The sequence below is a fragment of the Ananas comosus genome, linkage group 12, assembly GCF_001540865.1.
Source record: "Ananas comosus cultivar F153 linkage group 12, ASM154086v1, whole genome shotgun sequence".
NCBI classification, from domain to species: Eukaryota; Viridiplantae; Streptophyta; class Magnoliopsida; order Poales; family Bromeliaceae; genus Ananas; species Ananas comosus.
In genome coordinates, this window is record NC_033632.1 from 10,487,846 (window position 1) to 10,501,662 (window position 13,817).

The 13,817-nt window shown below is 39.1% G+C and overlaps 1 protein-coding gene across 1 annotated transcript; it reads left to right on the forward strand.

Annotated features, from left to right (window-relative positions):
* On the forward strand, positions 2,241–13,765 carry LOC109718356 (putative multidrug resistance protein). The gene is made up of 8 exons (XM_020244548.1): positions 2,241–2,557; positions 2,693–2,747; positions 3,053–3,689; positions 3,858–4,398; positions 9,139–9,487; positions 11,381–11,928; positions 12,060–12,774; positions 12,864–13,765. The coding sequence occupies exons 1-8, from the start codon at positions 2,312–2,314 to the stop codon at positions 13,523–13,525; spliced, it is 3,753 nt and encodes a 1,250-aa protein (XP_020100137.1). The 5' UTR covers positions 2,241–2,311; the 3' UTR covers positions 13,526–13,765.

The following is a 13,817-nucleotide window of genomic DNA, read 5'->3' on the forward strand; positions in this document are numbered from 1 at the left end:
AAAAATTTCATGTCTTTTTACCGATTTTTGTGGACTTCTCTAACGCACGTATGTTGCATATGACAAGTTTAACAAAAAAGTTTACGGAGAACGTAACAAAAAACGAAAAAAGATCAAAGAATACTTAAATAATATAATTAAAATTACATAATACTAAAGTAAAAAAAAAAAAAAAAGGAAAATTTTCAAATACCATCTTTGTGGTTTCTTACTTTTTCACTTTAGTACCCTGTGGTTTAAAATGTATTATTTTCGTACCCTATGGTTTCATTTTTTTTCTTTTTTTGTTATCTCCTTCACTAAAGTGAATATTCGATAAACTATAGTGGAGTATTTGAAATTTTTTGAATATAATTTAACGAAAAGTCAACGGAGAGGCTGATGAAAAAATAAAATGAAACCACAGGATACTAAATGGATACACTTTAAATCATACCATACAAAAATGAGAAAGTGCAAAATCACAAAAGTGGTATTTTAAAAAATAATGAAAGATAATGTCTCCCTATACTACTGTTTCCCTATTATGTTGCAGGAAATGGTTATGCGATCAAGAAAAGTAGTTGGCAAAATTTTAGTACAAGGATTTTTCAACAACGTAGTTTAAATAACTTCAATAACTTTTTAAAAATAATTTTAGTAACTTTTTTATTGGAAAATCTCTAGGCTATATTATATTTCTGGTCCCCAAATTATAAGCCCCGTGATACTTTAATGCTAAAGTTTTTATTTGTTATAATTTCTGACTCGAACTTAATAAATTATTGCAATCAAGTCCCACCACTTAATTCAGTTGACTAAATATTGACATGTCGCTGATAAGAAAATGTTATAATATCTCAATTATTGTCACGTTGTCAATTGCGGCACTACCATGCAGACATATTAATATTTGGTCAACTAAATTAAATTATAAAATTTAACTGAAACAATTTAAAAAATAGAAACAAAAAATTATAATAAATTAAAATTTGATAATCAAAATACCAAATATCTCATAGTCTGAGGACCAAAAGTATAATTTGGCCAAATCTCTAAAAAGAAAAAAAAAATTTCTTTATTAAATGCTTCACTAGAACGTGTCTGCTACTAATATATTGCAGAAGTAGAATCATGGGCAATTGAAATAGCCCTACTTACTTAATTGTTACTTGGATCTAGCTCATTTATTTTACTTAATTTTAAATTAATCAATCCTTCTAACAATTAATAAATTAAGTGTCGTATGAGAACAGCTCTATTCTTCTTAAAAGGTGGAATAGTTATTTTCAAATTATCTAGAATAATTCGGTTTGATCAGAATAACTATTTTTATCACTTTTTTACACTGTTTGATAGAAATATATAGCGGGAATAAATTTTATTTATTTTCGATTTATTCCGAAACCAAATAAAGCTTTAGGGAGAAAGATACGATTTGTTCATTTTTTTTTAATAAAAGATAAATTTAGTGAAAAATATGAAATAATTATATTTTGAATTTGGAACCTCGAATACCAATTATTACTCGCCAATATATTTATTTACCAATCTCTTTCTCATGTGGACGCCGTTTTAAGCCCTCTTCTCACTTCTCTTGTATAAAATTCATCTTTAATTTGTGTTCACGCTCTATCCAGCTAATAGTACCTATCATGCCGAAAAAAAAAAAAAAAAATAAAAGTCTTACAATTATATTATATATTCCGTCATCACGTACCGTTACATAAACTAATCAAGTGTATATAATATATAATATATATATATAAATAACTAGGCTACTATGCTATTAATAGCACCAAGTCATATTGCTACTAAAATTTTAGCCATTGAATTAAGAGATATGTGTTAGGGATGATGTGGGCCTCCTAGAGTTAGTGGGCGGTGGTTGGTAATAGTATGATCTAACGGTGGGAAAATATCAAAAGGATAATCTAATCTAACGGCGGAAAACTTAGTAGCCACAAATGCTTCTGCTATTAATAGCATAGGGACTCTATAATATATATATATATATATATAGTCCGGCTACTATGCCTATTAATAGCACGAAGCACTTTGTGCTACTAAGTTTTTCGCTGTTAGGTTAGATCTATCCTTTTGATCATTTTCACCCGTAGATCTACTATTCAACCAACCACTCACTCAACCCTAGATCATAGTAGCATAGTAGCATATTAGCCTAGTTCATAATATATATATATATATATAACAGCAGGTTAGAGTAGTTAATAGGCACTCATTTTGCTTTTCTTTTTGTTTTTAGCTCTTCCTCACTTTTTCTTTGGCGTGGGCGGCAGAGGGAGAAGAGGAGGAGGAGCAGAAGGAGGAGATGGACGCGAACGGGAGGAAGAAGGAGAAGCCGCCGTCGAATTCGGCGGTGAAGTCGTTCTTTTCAATCTTCATGCACGCCGACGCCATCGACAAGGCGTTCATGACGTTCGGCATCCTCGGCGCGATCGGCGACGGCCTCTCGACCCCAGTCATGCTCTACATCAGCAGCAAGATCCTCAACGATCTCGGCGGCGGCGGCACCGGCGCCACCTTGTTGTCGGAATTCACACATAAAGTCGACGAAGTAGCGACGAATCCTCTACTCTTCTTCTTCTTCTTCTTCTTCCTTCTTCTCTGTTCTTTCTTTTCTTTCGGAAAGCCGTGGAGGCTCAGTTGTTATCGTGTTTGTTTTTTATTTTTTTCCTTTTTTCTTCTCCAGAATGCACGGAATCTCGTGTTCTTGGCAATGGGAACGTGGGTGTCAGCTTTTTTAGGTGATGCATTATTTTTTTTAAAAAAAAAAAAAATTTAATCTTGCAATTGATTTGATTTGAATCGGTCAACAACGCATTTAAAGAAATATATTTATTAAGTCCGCGGGATAAACAACACATTCAAATCTGAAAATCAAAGTACCGCTAATCGGCTCAAATCCAAATAAATTGAAAGATTGAATAGTAAAATTAAAATTTTGAAAAATTTTTAAATAATAAATTTAAAATAGTCTATAGTTCGGACAAGTTCTGTGCGTTTTTGCGTGCTCGAATAATGAAAAAAAAGGTGGTATTTTGAACTGCAGAGGCATTCTGCTGGACGAGGACGGGGGAGCGGCAGGCGTCGACGATGCGTGCGCGGTACCTGAAGGCCGTCCTGCGGCAGGACATCGAGTTCTTCGACCTGACGGCCGGCTCGACGACTGAGGTCATCACCAGCGTCTCGAACGACAGTCTGGTGATCCAGGACGTGCTGAGCGAAAAGGTGCCGAACTTCATCATGAACGCCTCGCTCTTCGTCGGCAGCTACACCGTCGGGCTTTTCCTGATGTGGCGGCTGGCGCTGGCGACGCTGCCGATGTCGCTACTGCTCATCATACCCAGCCTGGTGTACGGCCGGAGACTGATGGGCCTGGCGCGGAGGATCCGCGTGGAGTACAACAAGGCCGGGTCGATCGCGGAACAAGCCGTGTCGTCGGTGCGGACGGTGTACTCGTTCGTCGCCGAGGGGCGGACGATGGCCAAGTTCTCGGCCGCGCTCGACGACTCCGTCAAGCTCGGCCTCCAGCAGGGCCTGGCGAAAGGCCTCGCGATCGGTAGCAACGGCATCACCTTCGCAATCTGGGCCTTCAGCACCTGGTATGGCAGCCGCCTCGTCATGTACCACGGCGGCAAAGGCGGCACCGTCTTCGCCGTCAGCGCCGCGGCCGTCATGGGTGGCCTGTAATAATATTTTTACCCTTTTAAGATCTCACTACTTTTATCTCGTCAGAAAGTACTCTATACGAATCTCAAAGCAGCGCTGATTACTTTTATATCAGTCAGTCATTTCACTCATAAGTCGTCAGCAATGATATTGATCGATCATTTGGTGATATATGATATATGTAGAGCATTGGGATCCGGGCTGACGAATGTGAAGTACTTCTCGGAGGCAAGCTCGGCGGGGGAACGGATCCTCGAAGTCATCCAGAGGGTGCCGAAGATCGACTCGGAGAGCACGGAGGGCGAGGTGCTGGGCGAAGTGCGCGGCGAGATCGAGTTCAAGGGGATCGAGTTCGCGTACCCCTCGCGGCCGGACAACCCGATATTCGTGGGCCTCAACCTAAAAGTGCCGGCGGGGAAGACGGTGGCATTGGTCGGGGGGAGCGGGTCGGGGAAGTCGACCGTGGTCGCTCTGCTGGAGAGGTTCTACGATCCGTCGGCGGGCGAGATTTTGCTCGACGGGGTGGATATAAAGACGCTTCGGCTCAAGTGGTTGAGGTCGCAAATGGGGCTGGTGAGCCAGGAGCCCGCGCTTTTTGCAACTTCGATAAAGGAAAATATATTGTTCGGAAAAGAGGATGCAACAATGGAGGAAATAGTGGCAGCTGCGAAGGCCGCAAATGCTCACAACTTCATCTCTCAGTTGCCTCAAGGATATGACACCCAGGTAGGTTATTTTCTTTCTTCTTCTTTTTTTCGCGAGATAAGAATATGCCGAACTTTTAATTTATTATCTAACTTTTTACTTTATCTGATTTGAGCGAGTTAGTTTATCATAACTGTAGCGACGTTCTAATAGATGATTAAGCTCTTTAAAGTAATAGCATATCTAAATCTAAATTTTTACCTCATGAATGTATCTAATTTGCTAAAAATAATGTATAAAATCAAAAAAAAAAAAAGGGAATTTTGAAAAGTTGAGGATTTATTTGATATTGTGAAAAAGTTAGGCAACTGCGTGCGAAATTTTATAGACTTTTTATGATGGAAAAGAAAAGATTAGGCTTTCATGCACTAGTATTATTGAGCTTGGGGATAAATTTAAAAATATTAATTTTTAAAGTTTGAAAGATAAGCTTTGTTGACCAATACTTTTCTTCCATAACTAGCTTAGAATTAAATAAAAATAAAATATAAAATAAAAAATAAAAAACTAAAAAAAGGCCCTTTTTTTTCCACAATAGAAGTTTACGTGGAGCTTCAAATGACTATAATAAATATCTTATAGCAAAAGTCAAGAGATTCTCTAGGAATCGCTTTTAGGTCAAGCAAATATAGTTAGTGGTTAATTAATTACATAAATAATAGACTAAGAGTAATTATTTATACATGCATATATACTTTTACGAGTCCAGCTACTATACTCTTATGAATACGATCGCCTTCGTACTCATAAGTTATTTTCGATAGTAAAGCTTCTAAATCTACGATCCATACCGTTAAACATTATGTAGAGCATATAAAACTTTTAGAAATCAAATTTTATAATTTTTCGATATCATTTGCCTTACGATCAAAAGCTCACAAAATTGATAATTTTTAACAGTCAGTATAAGATATTTGCTAGTTTAACGGTGAAAAAAAATCGGAATAGGTTGAATTTTTGATAGAAAATTCTATTCACTACCTAAATAAAGATCAATAACTCCGATCTTTAAACTGAAGGATCCGATCATTCATTTTTAGGATGTCGTTCGATTTTAACCATTCATTTTACACCCGCTTGATGGATTTTATAATGACTTCGAAAAATTACGAAATTTATTTTATAGAAGTTTTAAATGCTCTAGATCATATTTAACGATATGGATCATCGATTCGAAAACTCCAACATCGAAAACAACTTATGAGTACGAAAGGCTCTATACTCATAAAAGTATAGTGGCCCTGCTCATACTTTTACTAAGATTTTGATTCATGGACTTTGAAAAGTAGGTCCCTTACACATTACAAAATCCAAATTTATTAAAATAATATTACTAAAATATTTTAATTGAAGCACACTATTTTTTCAAGAAATTAAATATTCTATTTTAAGAAGTATCAAGTTTTTGATAATTTTTTAGGGTCAATTACATACAGGTCCTTACAAATATAGTGAATTATAGATATATTTCTATAGGTACCGTTTGATTCGGGTATAAGCAAGAACTAACTATTATAGGGATAGGTACAAGTATGGAGATGAGAAAAATAATGTTTGGATGAAAATTGAGTTGTTCCCGGGGATAAGAACAATTTTAGATAGCTTTATATAGAAAATAGAGGTGTTGGTGGGGATAACCGAGAACTACTATTCTCGGATAAAAAATTACGTTTGGGTATAAAAGGGGGATAAGGGCCTATTCCTATCCCTATCCCCTAACCAAACGCTGCCATAAAGTTCAACTTATTCCTACAAAAGTTCTAATGTTTTCAGATATGTCCCTACCGTTAGAATCCGTTAGAAACGTTTAATTAACCATAGGTTAAACACTTTATCCGGGTTAATTTTTGACTTTTTTACTCATCTTACATTATATTGTTATAACTTTTAGAGGAATATATTTGTGATAGCAAAATTGGAAATATAAATAATTTTTTAACAGTTCTCCAACAGTAACAAACCAGAGGGACATATCTGAAAATATTAGAACTTTTGTAAAGATAACTTATAAAAGTTGAATTTTACAGAGATATATTTGTAATTCACTATGTTTGCGGGAACCTGTATGCAATTAACCTTTTTTTATATCATTTTCGATAATGCGCATTCAAATTGACAATCAACATAATCAAACATAATTTACAGTATTTAAACTTTTTAGAAACCATATTTCAAAATTTTTTAATTTATTTACTAGGTGAACAAATGGTTCAAAATATATTATTATATATTTATCATTAAAAATTACCGAATTTGATATCAATAACACGTAAACAATACTGAAAAGTCATATAGTTGGGTCTCTAGAAAATTCATTTGTGTTAAGTCGTATGTTACAGCGTCAATCATTAATTCAGATAAAAGGATATAAAAGTACCAAGCATTTGATGCGTTTAAAAGTATTTGAACTTAACACGTATTTCAAGATTTTTATTTCAAGTCAAATCAAAGTACCTCCGTACATACTAGTAGAATAATTGTACAATATATCAAGGACTTCGAAAAATTTTAGTCTATATCAACTTCAAAATTTTTCACTATTTAACGTTACAGTATTTGTTACTTTTTTTTTTTGACAAAATACTCCATCAAATATTAAAATATTTTATGAGATTACGAAATAATTCATAAAAAAATGTCACAAATACTGTAATGTCGGAGTAGAATCAAAACTTGCGTAATTTGTGTACCTATTTCAAAAATATTGGAAATCAAAATTAATGAAGTTATCAAATGTCTTCACTTTTANCCCTTAGATTCTCCAAATTCTCCAATAATAGAGGAAATGCATCAGATTAATGAGGAAATGTCTATCCCAAAAAAAAAAAAAAAAAAAAAAACAACAACTTAATTTCTCCTATAAATTGGATGACTCAATTGTAAGAAAAAGAGAGTTTTGATAAGAAAAAATATTTTTGAGGAGCGTTAAAGTAACTTGGAACCGCCGTTATTTTGTATAGTCATAAATATTAAATAACAGTCATAAATATTTGAGATCAGATCCCGATTTAAAGTAATTTGAAAGAAGCGTTGTTTTTCAAAAGTTTAAATTACAGAGAGTGGTATTTTGAATACTTAAATTTTGGGTAAACTTCAATTTGTCCTCCTGTGATCTAGCTCATTTTTACTTTGTTATCATGTGGTTCAAAAAATTATATTTAATTATTCTAAAACTATAACTATGTTTTTATCTAGAAAAAACTACTATCATATAGAATAATAAAATAAAGGGCTTTTTTTGCATTTAGACCCCTGACAAATTTTTATTTTAAAAATAGCCCTGTCAAAATTTAATTTGCAAAAATGGCCCTGGGCCTGCCACGCAGGCGCCACGTCAGCGCTAGGCGGGCAGGGCTGGGCCGTGTGTAAGTTCGAACACTGCTGAACCATTCCACGGTTCAAACTACGTGAAATGTCACCGTGTTTATTAGCGTATTTTTATTTACGTATTTTGTATATTGGAAAAGTGGAATAGCAGTGGGGATGTCAATAGATATGGATACCGAAATATTATCTCCGAATTCAAACCGAATAAATTATATATTATAATATATATATATATATATATATATATATATTATATATATATATATATATATATATATAATGAATATAATACATAATTTATTTTTATTTGATTATCAATATATAAAATTAATTAATTTTATTATTTTAGATCTTTATCTAACTTCAACGCGGGTTTAAAAATTTATACGTTGAGTAGCAAGAATCTAAAAATAAAAATTATTAAATATTTTATATATTGTATAAAAAACACAAAATAAATTATGTATATATATATAATTTATTCGGGTTTGGATTCGGATAATATTTCGAATATCCATATCTATTGACATCTCTACTCCTTATTCCACTTTTCAATATACAAAAAATACGTAAGAAACACGGTGAACCATTCACCGTGTTTAGACACGGTGAATGATTCACCGTGTTCAACTTAATATCCTGACCCAGCCCTGCCCGCGTGGCGCTGACGTGGCGCCTGCGTGGCATAGACAGGGCCATTTTTGCAATTTTAATTTTGATAGGGCTATTTTTAAAATAAAAATTGCTTAGGGGGCTATTTGCAAAAAAAACCCCTAAAATAAAAGATTTTGATCGTCATTGAATAATTAAATGCATTTTTTGAACCACGCGAGGGTAAAGTAAGAAATGAGCTATTCAAGTATAACTTTTAAGACGGCATAGTGGCAAAGTATGAAAAAAAAAAAAAGAAAAAACTTCAATATTACCCTTGTGATTTCGCATTTTATCATTTTAATACTCTATAGTTTAAATGTATCACTTTAGTACATTGATTTTTTTTTCTCTTTTCGTTAATCTCTATATTAACTTTTCTGTTAAATCAATGACAAGGTTAAAACAATAGGGTACTAACTTAGGCAACCTAAGTAATTTTGTATTTCAGTTATATACGAAGTAAGGAGTATCATAAGATTTCCGATAAACATAAGTTTTCTTTATTGATAAACTACAGGGTACTAAAGTGAAAATTCGATAAACAACAGGATATTGACGGAAAGAAAAAAATGAAACCACAGGGTAAACCATAGGTGGAGTATCTAAAGTTTTTTTTGTATATGATTTGACAGAGAGTTAACAGAAGTACTGAAAAAAAAAAAGAGAAAAATAAAACTACAGGATAATAAAATGATATACTTTAAACCATAGAATTCTAAAGACAGAAAGCACAAAATCACAGGAATAGTATTTGAAGTTTTTATGACTTTCTATATTCAGGTCGGTGAGCGCGGAGTTCAAATGTCGGGAGGACAAAAGCAAAGAATAGCAATCGCGAGGGCGATACTTAAAGCACCGAAGATCCTCCTCCTCGACGAGGCGACGAGTGCGCTGGACACCGAGTCGGAGCGCATCGTCCAAGAAGCGCTCGACGCTGCCGCCGTCGGCCGAACCACTCTCGTCATCGCCCACCGCCTCTCCACTATCCGCAATGCCGACCTCATCGCTGTCATGCAGACCGGCGATGTCAAAGAGCTTGGTCCCCACGACGAACTCATCGCCAACGACAGTGGCCTCTACGCAGCCCTCGTTCGCCTTCAACAAACCAGAGACGCGAGGGAAGATGAAGGTACAGCCGATTATATCTCAAAACTTATCTGAACTATAAACCATTTTAAAACGAGCGGCCAACCTTTTAGAATTTTGATTTTACTTATCCAACCTTTCAATTTGTTTGACTTGAGTCGGCCAATCATATTTTCACTTTAAAATTTAAGCTAATTACTTCCTTTAATAAATTGATAGCTGCGAAAATTATATAAAGTATAATAACCAAATCTATAAAGATAAACGACGCATTCAGATTTTAAAGTCAAAATACTATTAACTTATCAAATAAATTGAAAGGTTAGATAGTAAAATTAAAATTTTAAAAGGTTAGACAGTCATTTTAAAATAGGTCATAGTTCCGATAAGCTTTGTGCAATTCTACCAACTTAAAATGCGAAAAATAGTGTGGTAATATTCCAAATAGATTCCAAACTTCTCACATTGTACTGGTTAACACTTTGAGCAATGCTAGGCTTACAGCTAGGGAGTGGAACTGGGCTGGGTCTAAACAAGGCCCGACCCGACAGGCCATGCATAGTCGGACTTTGGGTATCAAAATTATAACTTTGGGTCACGGCGAGATTTAAAAATTTAGGTCTGAAAAACTTTTGGACTTATTTGGACATGTCCAAGCCCGGCTCAAAAACCCGATACGTTAGTTACCAAAATAAAATATTTAGTTTTATATATATATATATATATATATATATATATATATATATATTATGAGTTCCGACTATGGTGCTTGTAAAAATACTAACATTGGGCTTGAGTAAATTTTTCTTAGACCGTGTAGATCTCTGCCTTTTACATTTTTAGCGCTTCATTAGATTATACTATTTCACCAATTCACTCACTCAATCCTAGGGGGCTCACATCATCCTAACGCACATGCTTTAATGCCAAGGGCCGAAAACTACAAGCAGCGCAATGACTTGTTACTATTTAAAAAGTAGGAGGCTAATGTTATATATATATATAATATATATATTATATAATATATATTATATATATATATATACTATAAGTTATACTAATATACTTAACGTGAGGCTACTAGCATCTGAAGGCACGAGCCTTCGTGCTTCCCAGGCTGCATTTTCGTGGTGCGACATCTCCGAATCGTCGATCGCTTTCGTTAACCTTGATTAGAGTATTTGAAGTACATAGAAAATAAATTTTATTATTTTTTCGATAATATTTGCCTAGTGATCGAATGGGCTCAAGAACCAACAAATTTCAATGGCCGTACGTGAGCCGTCTTGCTAAGTTTAACGTGAAATATCTCCAATAGGATGAAATTTTGCTAGAAAATTCATTATAAAATATAACACAAGATCAATATTGTAAAATTTATAAATGTCATATTATTACATTTGATTAAAATTTTTTTTTCAGCCGTTGATTTTTTGGCCCCTTCGTTCCGTACGGGCAATATTTAGATATCATAAAATCATAAAATTTATTTTCGCTAGGTGCTTCATAATACTCGTAGATCAAGTGTGAATCGAGCACAGTTTAATCGGAGCGCCGATGCGGACCGATCTCGAAAATCGCGAGACATGCGAAAACGAGCTGGCAGCTACGGAAGGCTCCGTGCTTCGCGATACATAATGCTAATGCTCACTCTATATAGTATATATATGATATATTTATATGTAGATAAATGCATAAAATGGGACTCAACAAAGCTCAATAGGGACTGGGCTGGGCCTTCGTTTTGTTAAACTTAGGTAGAAGTCCGACCGAAAGCCCAAAATTTTTTCTTTTGAGCCAGGGTTGGGCATAGTATGATCAGACCCGAACCCAACCCAGTTCTAACCCCAATTACAGCCAAATTTACAGTGTAATCTTGCAACTCATACCTATAGAACGGTATTTTAATATTTTATACACACTGAACACTGAACAGAAGTGGTTGGGCCGTCTTCCGCTTTCGCATCGCGCTCCTCGCGATTGGCCAGCAACAGCCTGAGCAGGCGGCTCTCCAGCAGGACCAGCTCGGCGCGGTCGGCCGGCGGCAACGCGGAGAACGACGAAGACCCTTCAGCGCAGCCTGCCAAGCCTCCTGTGCCGTCGTTCCGGCGGCTGCTGATGATGAACGCGCCGGAGTGGAAGCATGCGGTCCTGGGGAGCGTCTGCGCGGTGCTCTACGGGGCGGTGCAGCCAGTGTACGCGTTCGCGATGGGGAGCGTGGTGTCGGTGTACTTCTACCCCGACCACGGCGAGATCAAGTCGAAGATCCGGACGTACGCGCTGGTGTTCGTGGGGCTGGCGATGGCGTCGTTCTCGATCAACGTGGGGCAGCACTACAGCTTCGGCGCCATGGGGGAGTATCTCACCAAGAGGGTGAGGGAGAGGATGCTGGCCAAGATTCTGACCTTCGAGGTGGGGTGGTTTGACCAGGACGAGAACTCCTCCGGCGCTATTTCCGCTCAGCTGGCCAAGGACGCCAACGTGGTAAGTGCCCGGAGTAAAAAGATTCTGAATTCGAGTCCCGCCGTGCATACTCTTGTGCTCAGCTGCAAAGTTGAGTACGACATTGACGAATACACTGATCTACAACTGCATATATATATATGTATTTGCAGGTGCGATCACTGGTGGGTGATCGCATGGCGCTGGTGATCCAGACCATCTCGGCCGTGACCATAGCGTTCACGATGGGCCTGATCATCGCGTGGCGGCTGGCGGTGGTGATGATCGCGGTGCAGCCGATCATCATCGTGTGCTTCTACTTCCGCCGCGTCCTCCTCAAGAGCATGTCCAAGAAGGCCATCAAGGCGCAGGCCGAGAGCAGCAAGCTGGCCGCCGAGGCCGTGTCCAACCTCCGCACCGTCACCGCCTTCTCCTCGCAGGGCCGCATCCTCCGCCTCTTCGACGCCGCCCAGGAGGGCCCCGCCCGCGAGAGCCGCCGGCAGTCCTGGTTCGCCGGCCTCGGCCTCGCCACCTCCATGAGCCTCACCACCTGCACCTGGGCCCTCGACTTCTGGTACGGAGGCAAGCTCATCCGCCAGGGCCACATCACCTTCAAGGAGCTGATCCAGACCTTCATGATACTCGTCAGCACCGGCCGCGTCATCGCCGACGCCGGCAGCATGACGACGGACCTCGCCAAGGGCGCCGACGCGGTGGCCTCGGTCTTCGCAGTCCTCGACCGCACCACCAAGATCGAGCCGGAGGACCCCGACGGCTACAAGCCGGAGAGGCTGAGAGGCGACATCGACCTCCACGGGGTCGACTTCGCGTACCCGGCGCGCCCCGACGTGATAATCTTCAAAGGATTCTCCCTAAGGATCCATGCAGGTAGGTAATGTTTACATAAAATGATACGAGAGATGACCGTTGTTCTCTAATAAAAGCAGATTTAAGGCTTGTGATGTTGAACATAACAGGGCAGTCGACGGCGCTGGTGGGGCAGAGCGGGTCCGGCAAGTCGACGATCATCGGGCTGGTGGAGAGGTTCTACGACCCGCTGAAGGGCAGCGTGAAGATGGACGGCCGGGACGTGAGGACGTACCAGCTGCGGTGGCTGCGGAGGCAGGTGGGGCTGGTGGGGCAGGAGCCGACGCTCTTCGCGGGGACGATACGGGAGAACATCGTCTACGGGGCGGAGGCGGCGACGGAGGCGGAGGTGGAGGGCGCGGCCAGGGCGGCGAACGCGCACGACTTCATCAGCAACCTCAAGGACGGGTACGAGACGCCGTGCGGCGACCGGGGGGTGCAGCTGTCGGGCGGACAGAAGCAGCGGATCGCGATCGCGCGGGCCATACTGAAGGACCCGGCGGTGCTGCTGCTGGACGAGGCGACGAGCGCGCTGGACAGCCAGTCGGAGAAGGTGGTGCAGGAGGCGCTGGACAGGGTCATGGTCGGCAGGACCAGCGTCGTCGTCGCGCACAGGCTCAGCACCGTGCAGAACTGCGACCTCATCGCCGTCTTGGAGAAGGGCGCCGTGGTGGAGAAGGGCACGCACGCGTCTCTCATGGCCAAGGGCCCCGCCGGGACTTACTACGGGCTGGTTAGCCTCCAGAAGGGGAACAGAGGGAGCGACCACTGATTGATTGAGTTGATTGAGTTAATTTGGCGCCTCAATTTGCGGTCCTGATCCGCTCAATTAATATTTGTTGCCATTTTTGCTTTGGTAAAGTAAAACAAAACAATCAATGTTTGTTTTTGTTCAAATCTCTTCTATTGTACTAGTTTCTCAAATAAGACCTGTAATATCGCTTGACATCACACGGACATTGTAACATGTAAATGCGAAAAAGAAAAGAATATTACTTTTGTTTTCATTTTAGTGCTTCGCTTTTTACGACACATCCCACTTTTCAGATTGGTAAGCTCGGAAT

Excerpts from the sequence above, each read along its gene's own strand:
- LOC109718356 (XM_020244548.1), top strand. The coding sequence starts at position 2,312 with ATGGACGCGAACGGGAGGAAGAAGGAGAAGCCGCCGTCGAATTCGGCG. Across the intron at positions 2,748-3,052 it reads GTGGGTGTCAGCTTTTTTAG|AGGCATTCTGCTGGACGAGG; the intron begins GTGATGCATTAT and ends TTTGAACTGCAG. Across the intron at positions 4,399-9,138 it reads CTCAAGGATATGACACCCAG|GTCGGTGAGCGCGGAGTTCA; the intron begins GTAGGTTATTTT and ends TTCTATATTCAG.